This window comes from Phyllobates terribilis, unplaced genomic scaffold (genome assembly GCF_046119375.1).
Source record: "Phyllobates terribilis strain yellow unplaced genomic scaffold, ASM4611937v1 Scaffold_3__8_contigs__length_932513732, whole genome shotgun sequence".
NCBI classification, from domain to species: Eukaryota; Metazoa; Chordata; class Amphibia; order Anura; family Dendrobatidae; genus Phyllobates; species Phyllobates terribilis.
The window spans coordinates 726,670,228-726,694,756 of record NW_027362763.1 but is presented as its reverse complement, the minus strand read 5'-3'; the positions used below and the strand labels follow the sequence as shown (position 1 = coordinate 726,694,756).

General features: G+C 44.4%; 1 protein-coding gene across 1 annotated transcript in view; it reads right to left on the bottom strand.

Moving 5' to 3' along the window:
- MSH2 (mutS homolog 2) overlaps positions 1 to 24,529 on the bottom strand; it is a 150,289-nt gene that overhangs the window by 60,220 nt on the left and 65,540 nt on the right. Inside the window, 2 exon segments of the mRNA XM_073672082.1 lie at positions 10,122 to 10,272; positions 11,766 to 11,889. Of these exon segments, the coding sequence (XP_073528183.1) occupies positions 10,122 to 10,272; positions 11,766 to 11,889 (275 nt within the window).

Genomic DNA, 24,529 nt, shown 5'->3' with positions numbered 1-24,529 from the left:
TAGATGGGAAGGTACAGGAAATGCTCTGCCATGCCAAGGATGCTTTCAGGTCACTATGCTTGGTTTGATTTTGTGTTGACAGACTCACTGACCGTAGACAAAGACTCCATGGTACTGGCTGTGAAGTTCCTTACTATACCATAGGATCACAAGTCAGGGATTTGAACGGTTGTCTGCAGTGTAGTGTTTTTTTTTTTTTTTGTAAGAGTGCCCAACTATAAGTCAATCTTAAGGTGGTCTCAAGACGCCAAGGAGCCATGAGCTCTAACCTGCATGGGGTTTTGGCAACAAGTGTGTAATTCCTCTGCAATGGCACAATCGGGAAAATAAAGTATTATGTGGGGCCTACTGAAACCAGTGGGCTTTCTGTGTACAACCACTGCTTGAAAAAAGTCCCAGTGTTGAATCACTAAAACATAGTTGCTGTGCACATGAAAAAGTCCTCAGCTTTTTGCCATTTTTGGAAAGCAGCCTTATTTCATTGCTTGGATTATTCACTCTTCTAGCTAAATCCGTTCCAAAAAAAAATGAATCCACTAGGTGAACTCAAAATATGCTTTTGAGTCCAGAAGCAATGGGTAACTTTCCTTGAGTATCAGCAACAAATCTGTAGGTCACAAACAGATTTGTTACGGATTTTACCCTTTGCATTACATATGGAGCAAGAGTTATACTTTATACTGCCGTGGATATGCAGGGCCGAACGGACAGCGGCAGCAATACCGCCACATCTGGACCAGTCCTTAGAATATCTGATGTTTTGCTGATTCTTATACGACCCGATCCCTGTTATTTACTCAATTACTACATCAAATGTATCGATATTGGAGTGCTGTTTTATACCAGTCCTTGGTTCCCCATCTCTAGAAAGCTATACATACACTACTCCTATTATCCTGCCAGGCGAACCGTTTTGACAATCCACTCAGTATACGTGATTCTTCAGAAATGTGTAAATTAAATATAAGGACGGCGTGATAACATGACTCACCAAACGACCTGTAGATGACTCATAAGCGGAAACGGCCTGGTTACCGTTTGTATACCAGAATAAATGCCGTATTACCCTGTAATGCCTCCTTTTTTTGATTTGTGCTTCCAATTTCATACAATGACTCACTTCAGATACACTTCCAAAAAAGAACAAAGACGACAAAAAGGCAAGCGACGCGTTGTGTTCACATTCAAAAGTTTAAGGCTTCAGGATCCTTTTGCAAACAGAGAACACTTCTAAAGATGTTTATAAAATCTAAATGTGCATCAAAACCAAGAAGCTGTCGAAACTTTTAGCATTTATCCTCAGATATTGCAGAAATAGATAGCACTGAACACGGGAGATGTGGAAATTCCTTTGTTATGCTTTTTATGTAGATGTTTCCTCTGCGTCTGTCCTTATTCTTTTATCTTTTATCTCAGTTGTTGGATTGTATAACACCGTTCTAGCGCAAGGATGTCAGGAAAAAACTGTATGACTGACAAATAAATCAGATCATTAGTGGGCAATTGTCGTTAGTCATGCAGTTTCACCTGAAAAAAGTCCAAAAAAAAAAAAGTTCTACAAAAGAAATTTGGCAGCTGAAATCGCCCCAAAAGGTACATTAAGGCTATGTGTCCACGATGTAGAAAAGCTCAGGATTTTTTCCTTCGGATTGCACATGCGGATTGTACATGCGTTTTCCTGCCAGGGACATGCGGATGTGAAGCGTTCTTCACTGACATTTCCGCATGCGGATTTACAAGCGCTTTCCAAGCAATTAGCATCACTTGGAAAGTGCTTGTGACAACTAGGTCACACTATATAAATCCATGCATTCCTATGATTACAGCAGCCTCAACACAGGGTTACACAATGTGTAGAATTTTTGTAGAATCAAGAAGAGGACAGTCAGTGGAAAGTTTAAAGGTTGTGGATTAGTGTTGAGCGAACATGCTCGACACTGCTCGGTACTCGTCCGAGCATCACGCTACTCGGGATGTTCGGCGTGCACCGAGCATTTCCGGGTTACTCGGGCGGGAGCTCGGGTCTCCGCCCTGCATGTTTGGCGCTCTTTACAGAGCCAATGAACATGCAGGGATTGCCAGCCAGTCACTGTAATGCTGCAGCCATGTTGGTTGTGGGCATTACAGTGATTGGCTGGCCGCACAGCGTCACCTTAAGTATTTAAAACCGGGCGCCGCCATCTTGGACACAGTCGCTCCGGATCAGACAGTGTAGGGACAGCGCTGCTGATTTAGGGAGAGATATAAGCTGCGACATAGTTAGTGTAGGGTCTGTAAAGGCAGCCAGAACAAACAAACAGTCCTTCTCAGGACTAATATCCATCCCAGATACCAGGCTGTATAGGAGACACAGTGGTTATACCAGCAAACGCTGCATTACAGTCCTGTGTGCTCCTGTTGCTGAAATTGCTGGACTTAGCACCAGGTGTCGGGGGCCAGGAAAAATCCTTTTTTTTTTCATCTAAATCCTCCTTTTTTTTCCTCCTTCACACTGTACAAATACCCGTCTTATTAACCTTTTGGTCCATTTCCAGATTTGTGCCCCTCGCCTGATACGCTTGAAGTGGTGGAAGAGGAGATCCCATGTGGCGATGCCCTAATATTTGAACAGCCACGGCCACAGGAAGTCGACGATGGCAATCTGTCACAAGAGGTGGACGAGGACGAGACAATTGCCAGGAAGTGAGGAGGAGGATCGTGTTGCGCAAGTGGAAGAGGAGGAGGTGGTGGATGATCTAGTAACTGACCCAACGTGGAAGGAGGACATGCAGAGTGAGGCCAGCAGCACACAGGGGGAGGGAGGCAGAGTACCCCAACAGGCAGGAAGAAGCAGTGTGGTGGCCGCAGACAGAAGGCAGGCAACCGTTCCCCATAACACCAACACGAGGGACGTTGCCAGTACAAGCGGTAGGTCTTCCAGAGTCTGGAATTTTTTTAAAGACTCTGCTGATAACCCCAAAAAGGCCATATGTTCCACCTGCCATGCCAGCATCAGCAGAGGTGACAAAACTACCAGCCTGATCACCACCAGCATGATCAGGCACATGGCAGCGAAGCACCCGACTTTGTGGGGCGAAACCCAGGGTCCACGACCAGTGTCAGCGGGTGTCACCACTGCTTCTTCCACTGTTCTGCGTGCAATAGAACCCCCTGTTGTGTGTGCAAGGCAATCCCCTGTCCATGCTGCATGTAAAGATGCCCCCTCTCAGTCTTCACTTGTTATGGCAGTTTCTCAAGAAACAGCATCAACGTCCACGTCCCACCGCAGCGTTCAATTGTCCATATCCCAGACCTTTGAACGAAAGCGGAAAAATCGCAGCTAACGCCCCACAGGCCACAGTCCTAAATTCGCACATTTCACGACTGCTTGCGTTGGAAATGCTGCCTTTTAGGTTGGTGGAGACAGAATCCTTCTGGAATCTTATGGCGGTGGCCGTCCCTCGGTACTCGGTCCCCAGCCGACACTATTTTGCCCGGTGTGCCATCCCCGCACTACACAAGCACGTGTCCCAAAGCATCTGCCGTGCCCTCAACAACGCAGTTACTGGGAGAGTCCACCTGACAAAGGACACGTGGACAAGTGCTTGTGGCCAGGGACGGTACATCTCTCTGATGGCACACTGGGTAAACATAGTGGAAGCCGGGACCCAGTCGGACCTTGGGACGATACACATCCTCCCCACACCGAGGATTGCGGGCCCTAGGTCAGTCAGAGTTGCCCCCACAGTGTACAGCTCCTGCGCATCCTCCTCCTCCTCCTCATGTTCAGCCTCCATCTCAGATATCACATCAGTTACAAGCTGGAAGCATTGCAGTACTGCCTCCGCCAAGCGGCAACAGGCTGTGCTGAAACTCACAAGCTTAGGTGATAAACCTCACACTGCTTGTGAGTTGTGGACAGCTGTGAAAGAGCAGGCAGCTCTGTGGCTGAGACCGCTGAACCTACATCCCGGCATGGTCGTGTGTGACAATGGCCGTAACCTGGTGGCGGCTCTGAGGCGAGGTGAGATCACACACGTACCATGACTGGCTCATGTGCTTAACCTCGTGGTTCAGCGGTTTCTTAAATCGTACCCCGAGTTGCCAGATCTGCTCGTGAAAGTACGCCGCCTGTCAGCTCATTTTCGCAAGTCGGCTACAGCTTCCGCCACCCTTGCTGTGTTGCAGCAGCGTTTGAGCGTTGGCAGCTTCCGGCACACCAACTGGTGTGTGATGTCCCCACACGTTGGAACTCTACCCTCCACATGTTGCAAAGGATTTGTGAGCAGAAGAGAGCAGTTGTGGAGTACCAGCTGCAACAAGGCCTTCGATATTCAGGTCAGACTCCACACATAAGACCTCAGGAGTGGACCTGGATGTCTGACATATGTACCATCCTGACAAACTTTGAGGAGGCCACCAAGATGGTGAGTGGCGATGACGCCATCATTAGTGTCAGCATCCCACTTACCTGTCTTTTGCAACGCTCTCTGCAGAGAATTAAAGAGGAGGCATTGCAGCCAGAGTATGATGAAATGGATCAAGAAGCCGTAGCGGGCGATTACACACAGCCCAGCCTCATCTCATCCCAACGTGCATTGGGGGACAAAGAGGGAGAGGAGGAGGAGGAGGAACAGGAGCTGCTATCATGCGTTGTAGACGGTAGTACCTGTACACGTGTCATACCGTCAGTTCAGCGTGGCTGGCCTGAGGACAGGGGGGAGGAGGAAGAGGAGGAGGAGGAGGAGGAGGAGAGCATGGTCAGTCGTCATCTTGGTGAGGACACGGAAATCTTGCCCGTTACCAGTCTGGCACGCATGGCTGACTTTATGTTACGCTGCCTTAACCGTGACCCTCGCGTTGTCAAAATGTTGGGTGACAGTCATTACTGGTTGGTGACACTTGTAGACCCCCGCTACAAGGAGAACTTTCACTCTCTTATTCCTGAGGTGGAGAGGTCTACAAAAATGGGGCAGTACCAGAAGGCCCTTGCTGCAGAACTCTTAAAAAAATTCCCATCTGAACACGCTAGCGGCAGAGGTCACAGTTCGTTGCCCAACCAAGGCGTACAGGCGAGAGAGATGCAACTCCAATCCAGCAGAGGCAGGGGAACACTGTCAACGTTCTGGGACAGTTTTCTGACACCCGCCCAGCTTTCAGGCCCTGAGGCGCAGGGTACTCTCACAAGGAGTGAAAAGTTTCAAAAGATGGTAAGGGAGTACCTTGCCGACCGTACCAGCATCCTCCGTGATTCCTCTGTGCCTTTTAATTATTGGGTATCCAAGCTGGACACTTGGAATGAACTCGCTCTGTACGCCTTGGAGGTCCTGGCCTGCCCTGCCGCTAGCGTGTTATCGGAGCGCGTTTTTAGTGCCGCTGGGGGAATTATAACTGATAAGCGCACTCGCCTGTCAACTGACAATGCTCACAAGCTGACCCTTATCAAAATGAACAAGGGCTGGATTGGGCCAGACTTCTCATCACCACCAAATGACAGCAGAGTAACAAAGTCAAATCCACTGTGTTATTTCGGGAAGTGTATTCACATGCACCGCTTCACACCCACACATGGGTATACGCTTCCTCGTTTCGGCTGTTTTATCTTCTTCTCCTTATCCTCAGCCTCCACCACCACTATACCACCAGGGTGCCAGCATTTCAAGTTCCTTCGTCCTAATTTTTGCAGCTTTTGCTTGGAAAGCATAAGCAAATACTACGGGACACCCACTCCCCAATAATGGGACTTATGTTTGTAATATGCTGTACTGCATGGCTCTTGTAAGGGGCATTGCAAGTTGCTCTGTCCTAATTTTTGGCAGCTTTTGCTTGCAAGGCATAAGCAAATACTATGGGAGACCCATTCCCCAATAACGGGACTTATGTTTGTAATATGCTGTACTGCATGTGACGCGCCCCCTGGGAAGTGTGTACACGTGTGTGGGATACCCGGTGCCGGGTCTCTGGGGTCTGTAGTCTCCGTGGCGGTGACCCGGTCCCGTGGCTCAGGCTGGTCAAACCAGTGGCAGTCTTTCTTAGGTTTTGAGGTTAATTGTCCGACTGCACCACCCGTGGATTGCAGTCAGGGAGTACCACCGCTGCGAGGCAGACCGCTGAGGCTGGTGTTGTGTGCGCAGCAGAGAATGGGATAACTCCCCACGGGAGGAGTATAGCCTCAGGGCAGTGAGTGTGGATGATGGGGGTGATGGTGCACGAGCGCAGCAGGAACGACTCAGTCTTTGCAGTGCAGTTCAGGGTCTTTACTGATGATTATAAGGTAGACCCTCCCGGGAGTACTGGCTAGCATAAGAGGCCTGGTCAGTATGTGAGCAAGCAGGAGTTCCCCTGGCCAGGTGGAGTCGTAGGCCTCCCCGTCTGTCTGCACTCTTCCTGGCTACCTTGCTGTAAGCAGGTAGAAGTAGCCCACGTCCCTGAGTGTACCGTGTAGTGCTCACCCGTATGGCTGGTGACTTGGGGCCTTCTGTTAGCCTCTGCTCCACGACGGCGGTGCTGGTCCCTTGCTTGTGACTGAGCCTCCGGGCTTCTATGGCCAGAGGACCTGAAATCCCCAGCCGGCTGGTTTCTGCTGCTGGATATATAAGTCCTCACAGCCTCAGACTCCTGTGTCCGGTTCCTATTGTCTTCTGCCAGGGCAAGCTCTGCTCAGCTTCCAGCCCCTGGTCTTTAGCTCCTAGCTCCTACAGAGCTCCTTGCTGTTACTTTCCCTTGCTCTCACTCTGACTCTGACTGTTCTCTGACTCACTCAACCCCGCCCCAGATCCAGTTTATAAGGGCAGAATTCTCCCCTCCCAGGACTGGGGCAGGAGGATGTTGCATGTTTAAGGGATCCTGACCAGGAAACCTCCCACTTGCTCTCCGACGTAATATCTCTATTACTGTGGTGACCAGACCCCTGGGGTGCCACACATGGCTCTTGTAAGGGGCATTGCAGTTCCTCATAATTTTTGGAAAGCCTTCCATTCACTGCTTAGGCCAACAGTGCACAGGAGACCCAGTTGCTATAAATGGAAAAAAAGGTTTAGTTAACGCCCTGACCTCCATGTCATTTCCAAGGGGCATTGGAGTGGCTCGAAATTTTTGGTAGGCATTGCACTCACTGTATGCCCTATAACTGTGTAGCCGAACCGCTCCTTTTGTTACAGAAACATGTCTTGTAGGATATATCTGGTTGACTGGCCTGATATTGATGTGAATGGTCCCTGTTCCTCCTGCTCTTTCTCCTTTGCCACTACCTCATCCATCATTTATCACCTGAAGCTTTGTTTTAACGGGAGTCATAGAACTTGGATAGTAGCAGGAAAACATCCAGCAATCCTCGGAGGAGGTAGGATATGCGCCAAAACGCTGACCACCTCAGGCCTAGCCGCTACTACATACATGCGCTTGCATTACAACAAAACAAAGCAGATGCTAACTTCTATCATCCTCCTCACCTTGGCACTCTCAACTCCCCTGATGGAGAAGCCAGGGCCCACCGGAGGAGTCTGATAGTCCGGTGGGCTCGGCCAATGCTGCCCTAAAGCAGGCCAGGCTAAGAAAAGTGTGGGAAAGGTTACCGGGACAAATAGGGGTGGCTGGGGACCGAGTATGGACACCCGGCCACCCCCTGGAGGCTGGGGAGCAAGCGGGGACACCCGGCCACCAGGCGGCTGGGGACTGAGTATGGATACCAGGCCGCTGACACAGCCATGGCGTGGTGGCCAGATTCCGCCTCCACATGCCTAAAAGGCCCAATTTAAAGTGCAAGCAAGCAGTATGGTATTGCAGCCTGGGGGTGGGTGGGTGGCAGGCTGCATACTAGCGCTTGCATTGCAAGGAATGGGAGAGGTACAATTGAACACTGCCCTGGGACAAGGACTTGAATGGGGATAGTTGCAAGTCTGCAACGACAGGTGCAAGGTGGGAGGCATCTTCGCATGTGCCATGAACAGGGGTTTGGCATGCACACACTACAGCGGAATAGGCTCTCCTTCACACTAAATGCACTGGGGAGGGCACAGGTAATGTTTTGGTATACGCGCTTAATCTTATGTATAAGGCACACCAGGACAAATAGGGGCAGCTGGGGACTGAGTATGGATACATCGCTGCCGAAGCAGCTATGAGGTAGTGGCCAGCTTCGGCCTCCTCCAAACTAAAAGGCCCCATTTCAAGTGCAAGCTAGCAGTATGGAATTGCAGTCTGGGGGTGGGTGGGTGGCAGGCTGCACACTTACACTTGCATTAAAAGAAAACATAGCAGATGCTAACTTCTGTCATCATCATCATGCTCCTCACCTTGGCACTCTCAACTCCACCGATGGAGAAGTCAGGGCCCACCAGAGGAGTCTGGTTCTCTGGTGGGCTCGTCCAATGCTGCCTAAAGCAGGCCGGGCTAAGAAAAGTGTGTGTGGGGATGTTCCAAGGAGAAATAGGGGCGGCTGGGGACTGTTTATGGACACCCGGCTGCCCCCAGGCGGCTGGGGACCGTGTGTGGACACCCGGCCGCGGGGCGGCTGGGGACCGAGTATGGACACCCGGCCGCCGGGCAGCTGGGGACAGAGTATGGATTCCAGGCCGCCGACACAGCCATGACGTGGTGGCCAGATTCCGCCTCCACATGCCTAAAAGGCCCAATTTCAAGTTCAAGCAAGCAAGCAGTATGGTATTGCAGCCTGGGGGTGGGTGGGTGGCAGGCTGCATACTTGAGCTTGCATTGCAAGGAATGGGGGAGGTACAATTGAACACTGCCCTGGGACTAGAACTTGCATGGGGATAGTTGCAAGTCTGCATCTTCTGATGCGGCAAGGATCACTTATGATGGGCACACTTTTAGACAGTGACCTGGGAGTCAGAGATGCTTCCAGGGGTCTTCCCCATGCTGTTCCCATGTCTTTTCAGCACTTTATGCATGTGTCACACAGCACATGGCCAGATAAGGTTGTAAAATGTTAAAATGACATTTCCCGGTGAATGCATTTGTCATAGTTGAAAGCAATACAAAAGTGCAAAAAAGCATAAAAAATGCTACTTGTGAACATAGCCGAAGGTGTGGAGGAGTATTTTTGTTTTTGGTCATTTATTTTAACTTATACACAAGTCTTTTCCCTGGAAAGGATGTTCCTTAACATATTTCACAGGAAAAAAGTTTCACTTTCGTTTTTGAACGTTTTATTGTGAGCCCGTAAAAGTGGCTTAATACCTCTGACCACGTTGTTGACAGCAGTGACCTGGGGGTCAGAAATGCTTCCTGGGGCGATCCTCATGCTGTCCCCATGTCATTTGAGCACTGTCACTATCGTTTTGGGCACTTGTTAGGTTTTTAAAAGACTGCCGGGGGTGCCACCGCTAAAATGCTCGAGTCTCCCATAGACTAACATTGGGCTCATTGCTCGGGTCGAGCACCCGAGTATCACAGTGAGCTCGGCCCGAGCTTCGAGCACCCGAGCATTTTAGTGCTCGCTCAACACTATTGTGGATCTTTTCAGTTGTTTTTTACATTTTTCCTGAACTTTCTGAATGCAAAATTAAGCAACACCCACACCCCAAATAGTCCTTCTATTTGCTTCTGCTAGCTTGTCAGAAAAATCTAATACAAATCGATCAGCGCTCAGCTCCCAAGTCTGACGACTAAGGGCTTGTTCACACGACTGTATTATCGGTATTTTTTGCAAGGAAAGGGACTGCAATTGGGCCAATATTATTCAATAGGTCAGTGAAGACTAGCGATTGTTTTCACAACCCGACATGTTAAAAAAAATCACAGCACGCCGTAAATCGGATGAGACTTGCCTATTCAAGTAAATAAATGAGCAAAAAAAAAAAAGGATGCCATACGGAGCCGCAGTATACAATGCAATTGTTTAGCATAGGAAACTGTAAATGGTCTTGTAAATTATTATTATTAATAGATATTGCTGTGAAATAACAGACTACAGAGACTGCACACAGATGACAAGTGAGAAAAAAAAATCATTTTGTTGCAGAATCATCATTGAAAATGAAAAAAAAAAATGGGCCACTTTAATGGCAACAAGATCTGCTCGGTCTCAAATGCAAAGGATCAGAGATACTTTATAAAACTGAAGCCATGATATGATGAACTTAAAACACAGACAAGAAGTAAGCGGTGACACCAATCGATACCTGTTTGTGAACCTCACTCCGTTCTTCTGAATATCAATTGTGGAGAACTTCTTGTTGTTCCTCAGAGCCTTTTCCTCCTTGCAGGTCACCCGGAAATAGTGACCGAGCTGTGCGTTCGATTCCAACTTTATGCTTTTTCCAGGATCCAGACCTGTGTGTCGGGGACAGAAAATGGAAGACAAAAATCTCGACAAGTTCTTACAGCTGTCACATAGAAAAGCCTGACTTGTTCTCTGCAGTTAATGAAGTTTCCACCAAACTTATTACCGCAATGATAACTTGTGCTTTTGTCATGTCACTTTTAGGTTTTAACAACCATTTCCCGTGCCCATATAAGAAGCCAATGTGACAGGGTCGGCGCAGAGCATAAAGGTCTCCAGGGAGCACTTAGTAGACAGTATAAGGTACACTTCCAGCAAAGTGTATGGAGACGTCATGTCAACTCCGGCATTTTTTTCCCTGTACAATGGAGAAGGGATGTTCTTTTCATTTCTAGAAAGCGATGTCAATGTCGGCGCTGATGAGGCACGCTGCTGATGTGCACATTTACATACTGTCTATTAATCGACATTAGTTAGTTGATTCTGAAATCCATAATGAAAATGAAAAACTGGTGAAATCAGAGCAGCTGACAATGAAAGCTGAAGGGTGAAGCCGGAGTCCATGTATGAGCGGGAAGATTTACAGTAATTAAAGGGAAACAAGCAGAAGGGGCCGTGTTAAGGGGATGGCCCACCACACCCATTGCATTACAAGCCCATCAATTAAGCGTGTAGTCCATCAGCAGACAATGGATGTAATGCAGAGTACATGCCCAATTGATCATTTACTAAATGCGCCTTTAATCTCACCCTCCTGAACCCTGTGCAGACCGTCCATCGAACCCAGTCATCGCTGCGGAGAGTAATGTAGAGCGAGTGGGGACCTATTTACTAAGAAAATCACCACTCGATTTTCTCTGTACACATAACATTGTGGGTTGTAATTTAGTGGCAAAATGTATATTTGGGGAAGAAAGGCTGTACTTGACGAACCTAGGTATTTTTCCAACCTATGTAATTATGTATAGTGTTCAAGTTAAGCGGCCAGACTGAAAATTGCAAGAATTCAGATAACCTACAGTTGTGACCAAAAGTTTGAGACAGACAAAATTATAAAAATTTTTCCCCTTTCATAAATAGAGATTTGGAATATTGAAAATAACTTAGAAAAAATACATTTAACACAATGGGACCGATAGCAAGTAAGACATTGGACTGGCACAGATAGCAAGGCATTGGTGGAGCCCTGCTAAAAGTGAATCAATAAGCAGTAGTGATGAGCACAAGTGCTTGTTACTCGGTGCTCGGGAACGCACATAGTACAGAGGGTGCTCGAGTGACATGTTCGTGTCCCCAAGGCCACATGTTTTGTGGCTTTTAGACAGCCACAAAACACGCGGGGATTGCCCATGTTTGTCAGGCAATGTCTAACAGCCGCGCAACATGCGGGAACAGGGACTCTAACAAGTCACCCGAGATACTCTGAGCGTTCCCGAGCACCCTAGGCAAACTCGAGTAGCGAGCACCTGCGCTCATCACTAATAAGCAGTAGTTGCAGTACCAGATCTGACTGACCCCATCGGCTTATGAGGACCACACTCACCAAGCTCTCTAGCTGCACCATTTAGAGTAGACTGCATGTTTTTCTCAAGCTCGTCCATCTTTTCTCTTAATTCGGTCAAGTTGGGATCAAAAGAAGGTTTCACAAGAAATTCATGATTTTCCACCTAGAAGAAAAAAAAATGTCCACAGAATAAGCTAAAAGATATGTCTACATAAGACAGCACTTAGAACAAATAAGAAAACAACTCCTTTCCGATGTGACTATAGCCACGATGTCCATCTTTATAACTGCTTTACTTTTCCTATGTGCCAGTCCTTTATAAGGATGGCACATAGGAAAATCTTTGGAGGGAGCTGAAACTCAATGTTGCACAGCAACAGCCCCGAAACCTGAAAGGTCTGGAGAAGATCTGTATGGAGGAGCGGGCCAAAACCCCTGTTGCAGTGTGTGCAAACTTGGTCAAAAACTACAGGAAACGTCTGACCTCGGTAATTGCAAACAAAGATTTCTATACTTTATATTAAGTTCTGTTCTTCTATTGTATCAAATACATATTTCATGCAATAAAATATTAAATAATTATGTAAAAATCATACAATGTGATCGTCAGGATTTTTTTTTTTTTTTTTTTAAGATTCTTTCTGTCTCTCATAGTTGAAGTGTACCTACGATAAAAATGACAGACCTCTCCATTCATATTACTTTACCAAAATTTGAATGTATAATATGTCTTCGTAAATCTGCAACCCTACACCCTAGCTATCGCTTCCATTGTAATCCTTGTCCACTTTTATGATATGAGAAAAGCTAGTGTTACTGAGAAGTCACCTTGGCAGGTGTGGCGACTGTTGAGCATCTGCTGATCTAGTATAAAACCCTGTGGTGCCACTTGGAAGAAATGACCATAGAGGTCTGCCGACACTTTCTAAATTATGGATAATAAAAGCCGGACTTGGCTCCAGTGTTTCTGCGCCTGCGGCAGAGGCTCGCTGTGACAAGGAGTTCTAGCTGCATTCTTGTAGTCACTGACCGAAATACATCAAAACACTAAAAACCTAAAGGAAGTCACTATACAGTAACAAAAGAAAAAGATATTATATTAAAGGTTTTATGGTCAGACAAAAAAAAAGGGAAAAAAATCACGAATATTATTGAGGAAAAGGTTCTCGACATGTTACAGCATGGCCGCAGTGTGTAAAAACAACACACAGGGCAGGATCGGAGAAAGCTTGAACTCCAGCAGTTAGATCGTTAAACTGCACCTTGGCAACTCGACTGAAAAAAAATAAAATACGATCATAAAATACACCAGAAAAAAAAAAGGTTATTAAAACCATTCTTTTTTTCCCTCAATGTTTGTTTCTTTTATATCTGCCATATGGTTCCAGAGATATGGGTATCTTTATTTAGTGCAATTTGTACGGTCTTTTCAATGGGGGCGTGGCTTACAGGGTAATTATGCAGAGCTTACTATAGACACGCCCCTGAGGATCCTGTGAGCCACGCCCCCTTAATGAAGATGCTAAAAATTAGCACAAAATAAAAGGGCCCAGATCTCCGAAACCGTATGGCGGATTTCAAAGAAAAACAGAATACTCAGGGGAGCAACAGGAATTAAAGAGCAAAAACTGGACACTTGTGACAGGTCTCCTTTTAAATAAAAGTAAACCTATATACACTGTAATGGCTGCCATTAGTAGATGTCTGTATGTTATTTTATTCAAAAAGAAACACGAAATCACACATTAATAAATTAGTAACTTGTCAAGCTAAATTCACTCGAGCATATAAAAATTAAATAGAAAACTGATGATTGTCATCCATATAAAATCTGTGTGTCTGTATTTTACACTAGTGTGACATCCGTGCCCCATCCGTTTTCATACATCAACATTTTAAAATGCAAGTGATCAAATACAGTTTCTTAGGGCTCATGCAGACGGCCGTAGATTCTCTCATTCGAGAGAATCGGGTCAAATATGCAAGTGACACTGATCAAACCCGGATGCGAGAATCAGAGCACACTGAGGGGAAGATGGAGAACAAAATTTCTCCATCTTCTCCATTGTCAGTGCATGGAAATCAGACCGCACTCTGATGTCATCCGAGTAGAGTCGAATGATTTCCATACACTCATTGACTTGCATGGCCAAGTGCAATCTAAATATCAGACTAAACGGGAACATGCAAACTTTTTGCGAGGGAAAAAAAAAAAAAATCATATACAGTACAGACCAAAAGTTTGGACACATCTTCTCATTTAAAGATTTTTCTGTATTTTCATGACTTTGAAAATTGTACATTCACACTGAAGGCATCAAAACTATGAATTAACACATGTGGAATTATATACTTAACAAAAAAGTGTGAAACAACTGAAAATATGTCTTATATTCTAGGTTCTTCAAAGTAGCCACCTTTTGCTTTGATGACTGCTTTGTACACTCTTGGCATTCTCTTGATGAGCTTCAAGAGGTAGTCATCGGAAATGGTGTTCCAACAATCTTGAAGGAGTTCACAGAGATGCTTAGCACTTGTTGGCCCTTTTGCCTTCACTCCGCGGTCCAGCTCACCCCAAACCATCTCGATTGGGTTCAGGTCTGGTGACTGTGGAGGCCAGGTCATCTGGCGTAGCACCCCATCACTCTCCTTCTTGGTCAAATAGCCCTTACACAGCCTGGAGGTGTGTTTGAGGTCATTGTCCTATTGAAAAATAAATGATGGTCCAACTAAACACAAACCGGATGGAATAGCATGCCGCTGCAAGATGCTGTGGTAGCCATGCTGGTTCGGTATGCCTTCAATTTTGAATAAATCCCCAACAGTGTCACCAGCAAAGCACCCCCACACCATCACACCTCCTTCTCCATGCTTCACGGTGGGAACCAGGCATGTAGAGTCCATCCGTTCACCTTTTCTGCGTCGCACAAAGACATGGTGGTTGGAACCAAAGATCTCAAATTTGGACTCATCAGACCAAAGCACAGATTTCCACTGGTCTAATGTCCATTCCTTGTGTTCTTTAGCCCAAACAAGTCTCTTCTGCTTGTTGCCTGTCCTTAGCAGTGGTTTCCTAGCAGCTATTTTACCATGAAGGCCTGCTGCACAAAGTCTCCTCTTAACAATTGTTGAAGAGATGTGTCTGCTGCTAGAACTCTGTGTGGCATTGGCCTGGTCTCTAATCTGAGCTGCTGTTAACCTGCGATTTCTGAGGCTGGTGACTCGGATTAACTTATCCTCAGAAGCAGAGGTGACTCTTGGTCTTCCTTTCCTGGGGAGGTCCTCATGTGAGCCAGTTTCTTTGTAGCGCTTGATGGTTTTTGCTACTGCACTTGGGGACACATTCAAAGTCTGACCAATTTTTCGGACTGACTGACCTTCATTTCTTAAAGTAATTATGGCCACTCGTTTTTCTTTACTTAGCTGCTTTTTTCTTGCCATAATACAAATTCTAACAGTCTATTCAGTAGGACTATCAGCTGCGCATCCACCAGATTTCTGCACAACACAACTGATGGTCCCAAACCCATTTATAAGGCAAGAAATCCCACTTATTAAACCTGACAGGGCACACCTGTGAAGTGAAAACCATTTCCGGTGACTACGTCTTGAAGCTCATCAAGAGAATGCCAAGAGTGTGCAAAGCAGTCATCAAAGCAAAAGGTGGCTACTTTGAAGAACCTAGAATATAAGACATATTTTCAGTTGTTTCACACTTTTTTGTTAAGTATATAATTCCACGTGTTAATTCATAGTTTTGATGCCTTCTGTGTGAATGTACAATTTTCATAGTCATGAAAATAGAGAAATTTCTTTAAATGAGAAGGTGTGTCCAAACTTTTGGTCTGTACTGTATATGGACAGCCTCCAGCGACTAACACTGGCACGAGTGCTATCTGATGTTTTGTCGGATTGTACTAGTCTGCAGCATTTTCTGCATGATATTGCAGCAGTAAATCCTGTAGAAATCCTGCAGAGAACAGATTGAATAATCTCCTGGTGATCGGGCAGGAGGCTGACTGAAGTTCTGTCAAAGGGGTGGAGCTTAGCAATTCTTTGTCTTACTACATATAGGGCAGAGGAGAGAAGCTCCTGCTATAGCCAGTTGTGATATATCCACAGACATGACAGTGAGGAGGAGAAGGTCAAGGCTAATCTTATAAGGAGATTAAAAGGTTTGTCTCATCTCTTTAAGAGCACACCGCACCTCTGCCTCCTGACTTCCTGCTTGTCGCGGGGTGGCACACTCCTGAATATTGACGGTTTAGGCCATTGGCATGGTCACGCACTTTCCCATGCTGCTGCAGCATGAGAGAAGTGCAACAGGGGCAGAGTGAAGCTAATTGGATCCAAACAGATTCAAACTGGCACTTACATGCTCTAAAGTATAGATCCTGCAGCTTGGTCGAGCTAGTTTCCTAGGTTACCAGCCACACTGAGTGTGCAGGGTGGCTGGTAACCCAGACGACAAGCTGTAAACTATAGAAATAAAAATACTTCTATTAGCAAAAAAGGATTTTTAATAAGCGGTAAATTGCAAAGTCGCTTGTCTTTACATGTATTTCATAATTTTACTCATTAATGAAGAGGAAACAACCCCTTTAAAGGAGGAATTGCTGGGGTATTTTTTTATACATTGTGTTCTTTTAAGTAATAGCTGAGTAGAATGCTCCCAAGGGATAATATGGAATTGAATCTCTAGGATTTTATTTATACTCATTTTTAGTAGAAAATCTTTTTCTAACAGTTCCAGAGGAAAAAAAACAATGTTGTGTTAATGTTACAGGCATAGATTATGTAAAATCATGCAGCATCAATATTCACTTTATTCTCTTAAAGAAAGTTTGTCTGAATCTTAAATCATCATCTGGAAACAAGCAACATTAAGAGTTCTATTAGTTTGCATAGACTTTTGACTACTTCCATGGTTTCTGAGAATTTACATTTCTCCTGAGGTAAAAGCGCATTAATATACAATTTACACACACGGCATTACCATTTATTTAAATTGTCTGTAGTTTGGAGAAAATGCGTGACTTTGCAGTTACTGGAATAGATCAAGATGTTAAAATGAAGACCTCCGAATTATTTACTGGGCGACTAAGATACAATCTCAAACACAAAGGGAACAAGAAGAGAGGGAGGGTATAGGACATTTAAGAATTGCAAAATGCTCAAAAAGGGATTAGCCATTGGGTAGGCAAATATCATGGGGAAAGACAAGGGCCTTGTTCATGATCCCCTTGAGAATGAGTATGTAGCCACCACATATCACCTCTAAGTGGTATCTTAGTGGATACTTAAAGAGATTGTCCACTACCCTGACTCAGTTACTGGTTTTACCATAAATACCTAAGCATTATGCCCCTGAAGATCCCCATATACCTTTTCCTGCCAAAGTTTCATGCCTTTCTGCTTCGCTTCCAGTACCCTGGCATCAGCTCTGTTGTCATAGTCATCACTCCCTCTTCAGAATTGTCTGTTCACGTCTCACTACATTTCCCATCAATCTTCGTGCTGGGCTGCAAGCCAGCAGTGAGCACAGACCTGTATCCCCGCCTAAATCCCTCTCACACTAACCATTGGGGTCTCACAAAGCATCAGCACAACCTCCTGCATAGGACATGGATACAGGGAATAGAAGCAATGCACAAAGCACCAGAACTCCAGCCGTGGCATTAAAGATTATCCTTTGTTCGGCTTCACTGAAAGCGAGATGGGGAATGAACTATGAATGTATTCATATAATGGAGTATACAGCAGCGTTTACAGTGCTGCTCACCATTATTGGCACCCCTTCATTTTTTTCATAGACTGGTACATTTCCATTTATTTCTGAAGATATTGTACAAAGTTATATCCTCAGGATTTTTTAATTAGTGATCCAAAGTAATACAACAATAAAACATTGTTTTTCAAAGTCCATGTTGCAATTTCAAAGAAGAAACAATAAACAGCATGTGCAGCAATAAAGGCTCCCCTAATTAATACTTGGTTGCACACCCTTTGGCATTGCTGACAGCCTCCAAATGTTTCTTGTAGCCACCTATAAGCTTCTTGCACTTCTCAGCTGGAATTTTCTCCCATTCTTCCATTGCAGTTTGTTCAAGCTCTTGAATGTTTGCAGGGTTCTTTATCCCAATGGCAGATTTCAGCTCACCCCAAAGATTTTCAATGGGATTGAGGCCAGGACTCATTGCTGGCCATTTTAAAAAAAGAGTCCATTTTTTTCTTTTTCAACCATTCCTCTGTACTTTTGGATGTGTGCTTTGGGTCGTTGTCTTGCTGAAGGACCCACGATCTTCGACTCAAATCAAGGTTTCTTACACTGGGTAGGATATTTCACTCTAAAATCTCTTGATAAGTCTCTGATTTCATGATTCCGGTGATATGGTTAAGGCCTCCAGTACCAGACGCAGCAAAGCAACCCCACAGCATTATGGATCCTCCACCATGCTTAAAGCAAATCTGTCAGCAAGATTTTGCTAAGTAAACTACAGGCATTGTCATGATGGGGCTGCTGCACTGATTAATATGATACCTGAAGTGAATAAATCCATCTTGTGGTTCTTGTGTAATCCGTGTTTGCAGTTTTGAGCTAATGATAGGACCGTGCTCCGGGGCGGGACTGTAGACAGAATCTTTCCTTGTGCTCTAGGCCAGATCAGCAAGATAACACCTGCCCACAGGAGATCTAATTATCTCCAAACTGCAAATAAAGATTACACAAGTACATCAAGACTGATTTCTTCACTTCAGGTATCATTTTAATCAGTGTAAACGGCACCAACATGACAATACCTGTAGTTTACTTAGCAAAATCCTGCTGACATGTTCGCTTTAACTGTTGGTAAGGCGATCATTCCTTATAAGCTTCACTGTGCCGTCTGTAGACAAACTGTTGCTTTGCATTGCCAAAAAGCTCTATTTTTGTTTCATCTGTCCACAGAACATTTTCCCAGAAGGATTGTGGTTTATCAAGGTACTCTTTGGCAAAGATCAGTCGTTCCTTTTTAGGTCTTTTCTTCAGCAATGGTTTGTTCCTTGGCCTTCGCCCATAAAGCTCTGCTTAGTTTAGTGTGCGGTGTATGGTATTTGTTGAAACCATGACTGCAGACTGTTCCTGGTTGGCCTTCAGGTCTTTGACGTGGTGTTTTTCCACCATTCGCACCAACCTTCGAAGACATCTAGTCACTTTTCCTCTTTCAGGGTTCAGGGGTCCAGGGAGGTTCTTGACTGTTCCATGCTTGGCAAACTTCTTAATAACATTGTGTACTGTTGAAACTGGGATAACAAGGTCTTTGGAGATGACCTTATACCCTTTGGAAGTCTTGCGTTTGCTAATAGCAGTTCCGATGTCCTCAGACAGCTCCTTTGTCTTCACCATTGTGACAAGGGAACAGGGCCTACCATGTGGCTTTTTAAACCACTGCAGTCATCATTCATTGTCTAATTCATGTCATATGGGCACCTACAATCACAGGAGAATCTCTTTTGTAATTTACCACAGGCAAGTCAAAATGTGTTTCCATACTAAATTAATGAAAAGGGTGCCCACGATGCAGAAATGCTCAGGATTTTTTCCTGAGCGTTTCTGCATCTCCCTGGCAGAAAAAAACGCATGCGGATTATACATGCGTTTTCCTGCCAGGGACATGAGGAAATGAAGCGTTCTTCACTGGCATTTCCACATGCGGGTGTCAAGCGCTTTCCAAGCGATTTTAGCATCACTTGGAAAGTGCTTGAAAACTCAGTCACACTATATAAATCCATGCAAACGGCATGGATTTATTTAGTGTGACCTGAGAGAATGTCAAAAAATAAAAAAATAAACCTATACTTACCCTCTGATGGCCCGCGCTGTCTTGCTGCGCTCCTGTGCTGGCCGCCGGCAGATCGCGGTACGCTGTACTGAAAGACCTGCCGTCACATGACTGTGACGTCACCGCAGGTGCTTCAGTCCTGCGCGATCTGTCGGCAGCCAGCACAGAGAAGGAGTCCGGGGGCCAACGGAAGGTGAATATAATCTTTATTTTTTATTTTATTCTTTTTTTACAGCTTTTAATGGTATCTGGGTGTGGAGGAGAGTCTCCTGTCCTCCACACTCGGGTACCATCTTAACATTAGAAAGCGCCAATTATGCAAGTACAGATGCAGTCTTGCGGAATTGGCGCGTTCTAATGCAAGTCAATGGCGGCGAAAACGCAGCGCTTCCGCAAAATAATTGGTAGTGCTGCGTTTTTTTCCGCAATGATAATCCGCAGCGGAAATTTCCGTAGCATGTACACAGCACATGCGGATTATCATTGGGGAACATGGCAGACCTTCTACCAAGTGTTTAAGCGTTTTTGCTGCTGCGGAAACGCTTAAAAAACGCAACATGGGCACACAGCCTTAGCTGGTTATATTTTTCCCGTCAATTGATTTTGGTTGTAAATTATTGTTTATTATTTGCTCTATTGTATTTAACACGAGTGCTCTATACAAAAAAACTTACTTCATTCATTTTTTTCAGGAGATATTCCACATTATGTACTTAAACTTCATGGGTGCCAATAACAATGAGCAGGACTGTATATACAGTACACTGAGTATACATACAGTCTATGTACATTTAGATACACCCTGCTGTATATGTACAGATACAAGGGGTGGAGGGCTATGGGGAGCTTTGTCAGCAGCAGCAGAGCACTGCTAAAAGTAGCCCTACCCTCCCATGCTTTGTGCACACGGCGAAAGTTTTCTTTCACAAAGCAGCTTCAGGAAAATGTCGTCTTTTTTTCATGAAGCGGCTCCACCAGCGTTTTTGTGCTGGTCGGCATCATTTCCCAATTGCTTCTTCTGAACGAAGCTGCCCAAAGAATGAACATGTCACTTCTTGTAAAAACTCCAGGGTTTCCGAACACTGAATCAGTTAAAAGTAGTAAAAAAAAAAATAAAATACTGAACATGTATATTATATCCATTTTTTGAGCCACTTTTTCAGAGGGGATTCCAGGAGTAATCAGTCTGAAAAACGTGTGGACATTGCCATAACCGGGAGTTTTACCTGTCTTATCTGTGTTTTAACGATCTCATTGTTGCAAATGAATAAAGTTCAGCTCAACATTGTAGTCTGAGGTTCTAAATAAGCAGAGAGGATTTCAGTAAAAGACGAGTTACAAACTCCTATCCAGAAAGAGCTCACTGGCGGATTCTCACCATCTGTCTAGCAGTCCATGAACATTCCTGAATGTACCTACGGTATATATTCGTGCATTTAAGAGAATCTTACACCAGTTCTTTCACTAAAAGGTAAGCAAGCCTATACAGTAAGGGCCTGTTTACATGTTGTACTTTTCTTGTGGGAATAAAAACCTGTAGCGTTTTACTGTACCAAGAAACTGAGTAAGATTTCTAAAGTCTCACGCACACGCTGCTTATTCCTTCTTTATTTCTATTTTTTAAAATCGGCAACACGTCAACTATTTTAACGTTTTTGCACCGTTTTTCACCCATTCCAATGAATGGGGGGAAAGCTCACATAAAAAAGAGCTTATTTTACACAGTGATTTCTTGTCACCCTTTGTTTTGCTGCAGAAAAATCTGCTGCAAATACTCAACGTGTGCACATGGCCAAGGTTGGTGTATGGTGCAATAACTCTGTAGATACTGGAGGTGCCCTGAAAATTGAGGCTGGAAAAATGGAGGAAAAAAAAAAGTCTTGAATGGTTGATCTCTGCTTTGTTACATACAACTACTCCAATCTATAAATCCATTTCCACATAATAAAAGGACCATTCAGCTCTTTCCTTTCTGGACTGTATGGGACGCAAATACAAAGCATCGATCCTATTTCTATGACTAGCGAACATGTGCGCGTCTTCCCGGACAAGGAGCGTACATACATACGCTGCACATTCATGATTAAAATGAGTTATACATTGAAAACGGAATTACATCTCTACTTCCGAAGAATTAGAAATAGTCCAGCAATAGGAAATCTCTTATCTCCTCCCCACAACAATGTATCTACCCTAAGTAGAAATTACTTAATAAAAAGGAATATTCAAATATCAGGTAGAGGAGCAGAAATCACGTCCCGTATGCCAAAGTCACTTATTGTAGCGACAGCTTTTTAATTCACATCCCGAGCCCATAACACTTCACACGCTTCAAAAGGACTTAAGTTTTTTTTTGTTTTTTTTTTTAAATCGACATTAAATTCTGTTTATGGTCCAACAAAAATAAATAAAACTGAAAATTATTTTTTCGACTTCATTATTAATAAGCAATCATAAAAGTGCAACCTTGTATTAAAAAAAGATGCTGTATTTCACACAGTGTAATCTTTATTTTTATTAGATATCCAACGCTTCAATGACAGAAAAGATTGCAGACGGATAAACACACACGGATTTTATATCCGTCATGGCCGATGGGCTCATATGTAGAATCCTATTATACCGCAGGCATATTCCACATCTATCCACTCCATGTATTAAAATATTATGGAATAAGGCTACAATGGCGTCCATCGGGTCACTGTGGCGCTCTGACGGGCACAATAAAGCTTTGGATCGCTGCCAGGACCGTTGACAGAATGAAGGACATGAAGCCAGGCTTCTGTATGGGGAGAAGTTACATCGCTCCGTGTTCACACACTAATGTAGATCGGCCTCTCTCCAAGCAGAAAGTGACAGCACTGGATGAATTGCATCCAGCCAAATCAGCTGACTTTGAGCGGAGGAGGAAAAAATAAATTAAAAACAAAATATTTGCCCGTTACAAGATCATTACCACCTTACACACCAGAAGCAGGGACAAGTCTGAGAAGACACATGCAGCTTTCGAGCCAAAGGAAAGAGTGGATCCAGCAGTAAGGAGCAGTAGAAATCTTTTTTTCTTTATATTTCTTATTCCTTCCAATCCCCTTTCTTACAATGGTTAAAAAGAAAAACAAAACAAAAGTCTGCACAAAGGAAGTTTTACGTGTTAGTTTGCGAATTTTGCCATCTCACTCAAGTGACCAATCTGGAAAGCTCAGTGCACAAAAATCTCATGAAACAATATGTCCTTTGCTGGGCATGATGCGTGCACATGTACAAGAATAAGCCTAATGTTCCAGCACAAGTATTTTTCTGTCCCTTTTTTCAATTTCTAAATGAGAAAATAAACACATGAACATCCATCCTTCAGGTCAATGAGCATTCGCTCGCTGAGAGTGACTGAGGTCGCACTCTTTAAAGAGCCACTCGTTAAAAGCAGGTCAAGAACATCCCAATCATTAACTGCAGTTCTGGGAAAGATCCAATTATCATATAGATAATGGTCTCTAGGAAGTGAGGGGGCACGGTAACAAATAGAAGGACTAAATCAAATATAAAAGCAATAAAACCTCTTTGCTGATCTCCTCTAGGCAGTAGAATATAGCAGCCTGTAATCCACAAATGGGCTGGTCCCAAAGGCTGGCATGATGCCCTGCAAAATACCTTAAAGTGGCCTACAAAAAGGTTTTCACAATTTGCCAAAACGGGGCCAAAAATAAGTAATGGTTATTTTTCTACCTGCTGATCCTCATCGAACTTGCAGCGGTCACGTGTCGTACATCATTCATGTGACCACTGCAGCCAGTCATTCTCAGCAGTGCCATGATCGAATATCATACCCAGCTGGGTGGGGTACATGCCAGTTAAGTATTAGTTATTTCTTTCTTTTATGACAATCGCTCCATTTGACCAAATTTTGTGAAATCCTGAAAAATAGTTTACCTAGAGTTGAGGAAAACAAGGACTGAGAACCAGCAGCTTCCACCGCAGTCCATGACCTCTGCAAAAGGGCCGTGCGAACCTCTTCCAATCTGCAGGCATGTCCACTGCCTCATCTGGTCAGTCGGCCTATGCGTGTGCCATAACAATGACATTGTGGCGCGCCTACCGATAAGATACACTGGGGATGCAGGATGGTAGGAAGACATTTCCAGGGCTCTAGTCCGGTGGCCACAGACTACCGAAGTAGCAGCTGAACCAGTGTCCTGAAAATGTGCTTACTCAGCTCTACTTTTACCTGTAATGGGAATTAAATAGGAGTTTACAAGACAGCAGGAAAAAGATAGACACGGTTCCTTATTGCTATTCATCAATGCTTTATTGGTATGACCCAATATCACAACAAGTGAAGGCCAAACACAAAACAGACCTCCACTCAAATAGGATAAAAATGGATAAAAAGTTTAGTATTTTCACAGATAAAAACCCAAAATAAATATTCAGCCCACAGGGAATTGAATGACAGACGAAAATAGACGCAAAGACAATATTGATCAATATCTCTTCCCTATTACAAACGGTCAACATGGCTCTAAATCTGACTGCAGAGGTAAAGCAGGAAGGTAATAAGACCAATCCATGACCCAGAGTAGTGTAGTCAAATAATGAAGAAAAACTACAACTAGGACAAGATAGAACAGTATAATATATGTACCGTATATCAAGACAGATTTAACATGATTACTAGTATTACACTAGGGTAGAATAATATATATTTATATAATAAACTGTGCTCTGGGATGCTACAGAACCATGCAGGATCAATATCTGCATTACATGATATTATTTACTTTTTATATTTATTTTTTTTAAAGGGGGGGTGGCTGATCCGATGCAACACCCACAGGTAAAGTACAATTACGGCATCTTGAATAATTATTTGTGGTGAAAGGGTGCTGACAGCCTTCATTCAATACAACAGTGGAGGTTGGGTGAGTGTGCTGCCCCCGATCAGACATTGATGGACTACATAATCAATAAGTCAACAATCCTTAT